Source organism: Morone saxatilis, unplaced genomic scaffold (genome assembly GCF_004916995.1).
Source record: "Morone saxatilis isolate NCDOM2014 unplaced genomic scaffold, NCSU_SB_2.0 Contig24, whole genome shotgun sequence".
In the NCBI taxonomy this organism is placed as follows: Eukaryota; Metazoa; Chordata; class Actinopteri; family Moronidae; genus Morone; species Morone saxatilis.
Genome location: NW_023339807.1, coordinates 12,892,796 through 12,901,585, shown reverse-complemented (window position 1 = coordinate 12,901,585; position 8,790 = coordinate 12,892,796). Strand labels below are relative to the sequence as shown.

General features: G+C 41.8%; 1 protein-coding gene across 4 annotated transcripts in view; it reads left to right on the top strand.

Moving 5' to 3' along the window:
* Positions 1-8,790, top strand: part of fhod3b (formin homology 2 domain containing 3b) — an 81,710-nt gene that overhangs the window by 46,317 nt on the left and 26,603 nt on the right. For all 4 annotated transcript variants that reach the window (XM_035672077.1, XM_035672078.1, XM_035672080.1 and 1 more), the window contains exons 4-5: positions 3,331-3,398; positions 4,219-4,324. In XM_035672077.1, the coding sequence (XP_035527970.1) occupies positions 3,331-3,398; positions 4,219-4,324 (174 nt within the window). The remainder of the gene's footprint in view (positions 1-3,330; positions 3,399-4,218; positions 4,325-8,790) is intronic.

Below are 8,790 nucleotides of genomic sequence, written 5' to 3'. Positions count from 1 at the left end.
TGCTTGTCCTCAGCTGCACCCCGCTATTGTTTTAATGTTAAGGGTGTCTTGTTTTGTGGTATGAAGAGTAATTTGCAACATGGGTAGATGGCAGAGTGCTAACTCATTTACTTTAATTGACATTAAATAAGTATGTCAAGCAACCAAGTTGCCCTCATGCTGAAGAGCAACTTGGTTGCTGCAATTTGTTTGTGTTGTTATCGTATCTGAATTATGGCTCATCTCCAGTCAGAATTGAAAGAAGCATCATCTAGAGCTCAGAATGTCTGTCGCCCAATCTATGTGTTATCCATCATATATTCCTTTGTTCTTCTGGCCCTATGCTTGCCAAGGCTAAATATTAAATTCATGACAAATGTAGTGATCTATTTAGTTTAAAGTTTTAGGTTTTTTTCAGGTGAATGCAGCAATGAGAGTTTTCTGTTTCCTTTGAATAAATGAGTGCCTAGGTTATTTTCCTAAATAGGGAAATGCAGAAGGCCCATACTTTTGGGTGCATATCTGTGCCAAATGGTATGGAACTAATCTCCACTGAGCTATTTCTCATTAGAGATGGGCCTCTTGGAGGTGCATTGGTGTATGTGGACTGCGGACAGGGACAGGGAAGGAACTGTCTGTTCCTGCAGATGGGCTTCATTTAGTGTCAGGAAGGAATAACTTTCTGACAGTTTTATTGCAGTCCAAACTACAGGGCTAAGTAGAGGAGCACAAGCCTTTGTGCGAATGGCACTGGATCTCTGCGTGGAAGAATTTCTCTGCCATGCTTTTGCTGATGGACACACACACACCCAAAACATGGTCCTAGGATTTATTTTAATCCAGTGGCAGCCCAGGTGCTCATGCATCACTGTCGTAGTGCTATGGGCAGAATTATCATTGGTGTGTCAGCCGTGCTGGGTGTAATTTAACTGTTGACTCACTGATTAACATTCAATGTCTGTGAGGAAGTGCAATTAAGAATTTGAGAGGAAGAAAAGCACACAGATTCAAGAGTTGGGTTTTAAGTAGGACCACAAATCAAGTTTGCTTTGTAAGCTTAAGGTGTGATGAGTAACCCCCTGTCTCTCTGCTCCACTGATCAGAGAGCTTCTTTGTTTAGACATCACTAATCTAAATGAGTCATCTTCCTGAGGTACAGGGCAATGGATGTGGTCTTACCTTGACCTGCAGGGGAGGGTGCAGTTGTTAAAATGCTTTGGATCCTTTATATGTGATGTGGAGTCAACCACAAATTTGAGCCCTTACTTTGTCCATGGGAGAATCATTATAATGGGCTTCAGTTAGTGCCAGCTGCATGAAGCTCAGACTAAATATATAAACTACAAGATGTGTCAGGTTTTGAGAGGAGATTTAAAAAATGATGGTGACTTGGCAACCCCTGAGGTGCTCAGGCTGGGAGTTCCGCAGCTGGGGGGGGGGCAAAAAGGCCAGGTCACATTTCCTTCCTGTTATTTATAAAGACACAAATCACCAACATTGCACAACCACCCCTCTTAATACCGCTGGACCGGTAGAGATTTATTTCTTGTGGATGTTGTTGCCAGTGACTGGCCAGGACTCTTCCGTAAAAGCCCAATACTCATCTACTCATCATATCTCAGCCATGTACGGCACTGAATGCGCAAAACATCTAAAACCCTGCTCCACTCATACCAAATACCATTAGAATCATAAATTAAAAACAAGACGTCTTGTAAAGATAAGGAACTCTGCTGGAACTGAATTGTGAGGTGTTGGATTTCAGTGGGCAACCTCATCAAATGGGAGCCTTTTAACCACATATGGCCCAGTCCTGGGCTGTCTGCATTACAGCTGCATCTCCAGTGTCTTGTCTGTCTGCAGTAGAGTGGAGTATACCAATAATATGAAGTGTGAGTTACACTGCTGTGGACAACCTTACCCTGCAATGACATTTCCTGGAACATGGCAGCAAGTTCTAACCCAGAAATATGATACAGAAACGTAAACCAAAGTTTGATTGAACTGTTATTTATTTACTTTTTTAATAACTGTGTATTGTGTGTGTATTTCTCTCTCTCTCTCTCTCAGTTTATCAGCTTAAGGGACAGAATCCCAAGTGTATACACTCATTGGTGTGTTTCTCACACCTTTGAATATAATTAGTGCCAGCTCTTTGTAAAGACAAGGAGATTGTGGGCACAACTCATTTGCGTGTTTGTGTGTGTATGTCTATGACAAGGCAACATCTTCATTGTGTCTACTTTAATTTCCTTTCATCAATTGCATGTTTTGGTATTCGGGTTCTAACTGAAACACATAAGTCAACATACAGTCCAGACACATTGCAGTGTCTGGGCCGTATAGTGCTTTATGTAGGGTCAGTTTGTGCGTGTGTGTGTGTGTGTGTGAGAGAGAGAGAGCGAGAGAGAGCGAGAGACAGAGAGAGAGAAGGAGAGAAACAACAAATCCCTGTTTTCATGCCTACTTGTGTGCATGACAGTCTCCTGTCTGATCTTTGCTGATTAGACATATCATCATGCCTTAAAAGCAAGAAAGGCAAAGACAGACAAAAGAGGCATTTTGCAACACAATAAAAAGCAATGGGTGAAAAAAAAGACAATGTTGAGAGAGAAGCAGAAGCTGTACGGCACTGCACTGGACGGGACTGTGCTGTATGTTGCTGTATCTGCAGCATTAACAGGAAGGTTTTGCTGAGTCAGAGAGAGTTCACTCAGCAGTGATGAGTGAGCTACAGGAATTGTGCTCAATGCTGCCACTCCCTGGCAGACTGCATGCAGGGTGAAGGATTGTCAGAGTAGTTGCAGGAAATGTTCGCCTCCATCACAAGCATTTGTCAGCCGTCATATGTCTCCTTTATTCCTCTGTGGCGTTTCCATAACTGATTAATGGGTGTATTGTTTCTTTGCCATTGTGGTGGCTATTGGCTCAAGTTTCTGCCATGACTTTGTATTTTGGTAAGCTACAGATATGGCTTTGTCAGCAGGAAACATCCACTGTTCACTAACTCTCCACAGATGTGCTCTGAGTTGCTCCTACTGTTCCTTTGCTCTCACTATTCCTCTTGCAGGATATTTTTCACATTTAGCTACTTGGGATAATTGCTGCCAATGATATGTGCATTAAGTAGACACAAGGAAGTGATTTTGAAGGAGGCATTCGCAGTTCATCATTGACATGATACACTAAAACAATAGTAGATAAACACTCTTGTTTTTTAAGAGAAATCACAATGATTCTGAATCATATGTCAATTTGTTTTATTCACTCATTTTATGACAGTGTCATAGAAAGATGCCACATGTGTGACTGGCTGATTTTTCCACTCTCTCCTTTTTTCTCTCCACACAGAAAAACTCTACAACTCAACTGGACGAGAGCTACGGAGAGCCCTCTTTTCCCTCAAGCAGATTTTTCAGGTAATTATTTCTCTTTTTGCTTGTGCCAGAACCGTAAGAATATATCTTTTTATAAAACTGCTGTATTTTGTGTGATCTAAGGAATTTTCCAAAATTGCAGCATTCGTCAGCATGTGAAGTATCTTCTGCTGTGCTCCGGGGCTTTAAATATTCCCGTGCATGTACACACATTAAAGTGCAACTATATGTAGCGTGCACACATGCATCAGTGCCCACATGCACACTCACACTTGGACACAGCATTGTTTTCTTGAGGCGGAGTTGTGCTGCTGAGAGTCTGCCTTCGTGGCAGCTGTGGAGTGTTCAGGTCTGGTCATACTTCACACACTGGGCTGGGCTGGGCTGGCCTGGTGGGCAGTCGGCCATAGAGGGGGAGGGTTAACCGACAGTTAGATGGAAAAGAGAGCAACAGACCCAGATGCAGGCCCAAAATAGATTAGAATAGCTCACTTTTTACTCTGTGAGTGGCTTTGCGTTGTTTCAGTTGTAAAGAATGTTTATGATTCTTGTTGTCTAGTAGCGTGTCCACTTGGCCTGATATCTGTATTACTTTTCTACATTGCAGTAGTGTCGTGTGCATGTAGAGTCATCGACAGGTGTGAGAGATTCAGGTGGTTTTGTCATCGAGGACAAAATGTGGGATGAGGCGGGGAGGCCAAATCAACATGAACCCTTCTGAATGCAAGCAGATTGCATTACTCATTGCACTTACAGTAGCTACAGCTGAATAAAAAAAAACAATAATAAAAACAATATAGTCCCTGGCTCTGTCTGTGATGGCTCTTGAATATTTTCCTCTTTCTCCTTGACCTCTTTCCAGGATGATAAGGACCTGGTGCACGAGTTTGTGGTGGCAGAAGGACTCACGTGTTTGATAAAAGTCGGAGCTGAAGCTGACCAGAACTACCAGAATTACATCCTCAGGGGTACGTCCACTGCAGAACAGCACGGCTTTTCTTCAACAAACTCACAGCACACTTTTCTTCATCTCTACTTTCTCACACCTCAATTTATAACGCAGGCTAATCGAGGATGTTATTAATCAATCCTGTAACACGTTTCTTTCCATAAACCTATCCAGAACCACATGTGTTTACATACGCCATGTAAATTGATGATTCTGCTTGATGACCTTCTCACACTCACACACTTAAGGCATATAAACAAACTCAAAATGTGTGCCACAGATAATGTGGAAGTTTGGCCAAGTGGAGCAGCTGGGTGATTTATCTCTCCCGTGTCGGTAAGGTGAAAGATCATATGTGTTCAGGTCGAGGGAGGGGCAGGGGCAGCATGTTTTGGGGATACTAGAGGACCGAGGGGTTCATAACACTCGCTGCAAGGTCACAACCATTTAACAGCTTGCTGTGAGGGGGCAGGTCACACATGCTTAAGTGGCCAATAAAAGTTCTGGCAGGATATTGCAGATCATAAAACTAATTTCCCCTCCTCTCTTTTTTTTCTTCTTCTCCATGTTTATTTTTCCTGGTGTGTTCTCTCATTTTTTCATGAACATTAGTTGCACTTCTGTTAATTGACCCGAGCCAGTACGTCAGGGCTTTATTAGTTAATAATCTTTTTATTTACTGTAAACACAAACCCAAAACTTGGATCCAGCTTTTGTGATAAAAAAAAGATTCAGACACCCCTTTTGTTATTTCTTCATTAAGCCTCGCTAAAAAGAGTCACAGTGTTCTTGACCTTCATAATTCGAGTGCACATTTCAGTCAGATGTCACCCCTCCCCCTTCATGTTTATTCAATTAGATCCTGCATGTTCCTAAATGCTTGCTCTCTAATTTTCCAACCTACTCATTGTTGACCTTTTCTGTTATTGAAAAAAATCAAACAGCAAAAGGGTGGATGTCTGTGACAAAGTACCAATGTTGCCCCCCCCTTGGCAAGTTATAAACATGAACATGACCCCTGCCTGGAGTATTTCTGTCGGCTCCGAACTTGAATGTTTAATTCTTCATCTGAACTTGGCCTGGTCTCTGACTCAGGCGGATAAATCACACAGGGTAAATGGCCAAAACAAGGCAGAGGATGAGAACGACAGGCTTTTGGAAACTTCAGAGTTGACCACATGTAAGAGTTGTTAGTGTCATTGCGCTGTGAATGATGGGACCACTTCTCATATCTTTTCACTCCTCCTTATTGTGCTGTCCCTTTTTTTTCTCCTTTTACCTCCCAGAGAATTTCGACAAAACATCTGTGTCAGTGTGTCTCTTTGGAACTCTCTTTACTCTTTCATGTACTAATTTATCGCTTCGTCTCTGCAGATACAATTTCCCCTCGTGTATCCGTACAACACCATGAGAAACTAAACCAAACTACCACTCTCCCAAAAGCCCCTTTAACCTGTTTCAACTCCTGACCTAATTTCTCCTGACCAGCTGAGGAAATGTGGCTTGTAGCGGATCACCCTCCCTCCTGAGCCATGTGTTGGGAGAACACAAGTCGAGCATGTGCTGGAACGCAGATGCACAGGTCAGAAATGTATACAGATCTGGCTGCTTTACTGTTGATGACTTCCAAGAGGAGCCGTGTCATAAGGATTCCCAGGAGGGGAGTAAATTAGATGCCTGAAATTTTCACACGTGCAGCGAGAGGGAGAGAAACAGAGAGGGAACCAACAACCGTAATTGCTTTGGTATCAGACATTGATCACTTCTAATGTGGGTTTTTTTTTGCTGCAATGTCTTTCAAGTTGAGGCCAGTACAAGGAAAAAAAAAGAAATAGGAATGCAGCCTTGAACCCATCCGTCTGGTCTGCATTAAAAATCTCCCGACAAAACAATCTTGCTCTCTTTCAAGAATAAAAATCAATCTTATGGGTCTTTTTGTAGATGAAAAAGGCACACGTGCACACCAGTCTGCAAGCATTTTACAGGAACAGGTTCCCAGCCTTAGCTCTCTGGAACATTGCCGTCATTGTAAATGGTAGTTCATGCAGCTCTCCCAGCAATCTACACCATCTCACTTTTTTCTTTTTCCTCACTTTTTCATTCCGTCTTCTCAAAGCCCTGGAGGTGTCTGTGGCCAGTTAGTGCTCCCTCAGTGATGTGGGGATTTTCTGGGTCTGCCTGGCTGGGGTCAGGCCCCTCTCTGGGCCCCTCACACCTGGCTCGGAGGGCTTCCAGACCTGGACTCAGTTCCTTGGAGGCTTGCGTTTTTGGCCCAGGGGGGAGCTTGTATGCCTTTATCACCCTATCAGTGGGAAAGGGTGTGAGGTCACTTTTTCAGAGGTGCCTGTGCCATCTGGTACTCCTGTAAGCCTTATATACTCTGCCCTGGTGAAATGCTGCAAACACACAGGAGCCAAAAAGGTAATGAAGGGCTCATTAGTGATATTCATTCTTCATTTTGAGATAACCATTTGCATGTTGTTTGTCTCAGAAAATTGAATGAACACAGACGTTATGTTTAATTTAACACAGAACATCTGTGTCATTTATAATCTTTCTAAAATAGTCTTTGAAATCATAAATCTTTGGTTGATGACGTGAAAAGTTGAGCTAAGGTCTCATACTGTATGTTTTTGTAGTTATGTTTTTTCTCAAACTGCAGAGGTCTCATGGGGTTGTAAAATGTTATTTCTCTTTCAAAATGTATTTATTACCATTTATATATGTATATACTCAAGATACTTTCAAAGTGTGGAAAATGGATGAAACCTTTTTTCCGAGTCAAAATAATGAATCACCAATTAAAAAAACTGCCATCCAGCAGGGGCACACATTTGTGGTCCAGAGTTAAATCAAACTACTACTAGATGTGCTACAGATATTAAAGGTCCCTTGAGGATAAATTGTAATGACTTTGGTGATCCACTGATTTTTCCTCTAATAATCAATTATTTTAACTGAGTCATGAAACCCACATTAGAACACTGACAGTACAGAAGTCAAAAGACAGACCATTAGAAAATAGAACTACTGGTGACTGACTATTTCTGCTTATTTTATTTATTTTGTCCACCCCTTGTTTAGGCTTTTATTCCATGCGGTATTACAAAACTTTCTATTACGTTGTTTAAAGCATAAAAAATAACCAAATTCATTGGTTGTCACAGTAACACATCGCTGTTGACAGCACAGTAAGTGCTTCAGCAGCCCTAAAATGCAAGCAGCCTGTGCAAAAGGTCAAAGAAGTTTCTGCACAAAGCTCAAACTTTTTTCACTGTGGTAAGAAAAAGATCCCTGTGGTACTTATTATCATGAGCAAAACTGGGAGAGGTGGTGGAAGAACAAATAACAAGGTTTTTACTGGATCATCGTTCCACTTGTAGTATTTACAGAAAGAGCACTAACAAAAGTAACAACTGTGTTTAATTGGTAACTGTAAAATGGGAGCGGCGGAGAGAGGGCAGATTAAAGACAAACCAATTACAGTCGACTTGAAGCAATTATTCCCTGCTTTGAAATGTTCACTGTTGACATTCCTCACCATAAGCTATGTTTTTAGCAACACTTTCTCTGTTTGCACTTGTTAAAGGCCATGACATTTCTGTCTGCACACTGTTGTTTACTAAACACTTGCCATCTCTAAGTCTCGGCAGAATCAAATTAGAAGTGAAGCTTTTTGATCTATTGAAATTTAGAGAAAACTGCCTTTTTTAAACCTCTCAAAGCAGTCTTGGATACAATTTTTGAAAAACACATTCCTAAACATTACATAAATACCCTTCATACCCAGAAGGTCATATCTCATTGCATGCCGTATTATATTGTATATACATAGGCTTACATGCTATAACTTATATTTGTGAATTTATAGCCACCACAGAAATGGGAGTTGTGCTGTGAACAGTCCAAAAGTATTACTGTGTTAAATAAATCATGCCCATATTTCATTTTGTGCTTTTATCTCAACCTGTCTTCCTCTTTCTTCCTGTCTGTGTACCCCTCCCTCCCTGCTGCTACCATTTTTGAGAGCTCCTGTTTTTAATGACACAGCAGTTATAATGCCATAAGTTAAAGCACCTTGACTTCCTGGTTTCCAGTGGGGAGCTGTGCAAAGGGCCTTCCATGAGAAAGGGAGATGTGCTCTAGACAAGTGTTTCATTGCCTCTTAAACTGTCTGGGACCTGGAACACAGCTCCCAATACAGCGCTCAGTTCAGTCTTTAGTGTCACACGCAGCAGTAACTTTAGTGGGCAGCAGTCTTTTTCACAAGGCTATAAGTGCACCTGAAACACAAGACCCCTTTTGTTTAAATTGTTGTGGGTCTCTGTAGTGTTTCTCGGTGTAGTGGCGTTACATTTTATGTGTGACAGATCAGCAAGGCAGAACATCAAGTGACTTGTCCGTGCAGCAGTTTGTGCGCCAAGAAACAAACACAGTAGCTGCTGATTTCACTCATTCACTCTCACATTCACTTTGTAGCATAAC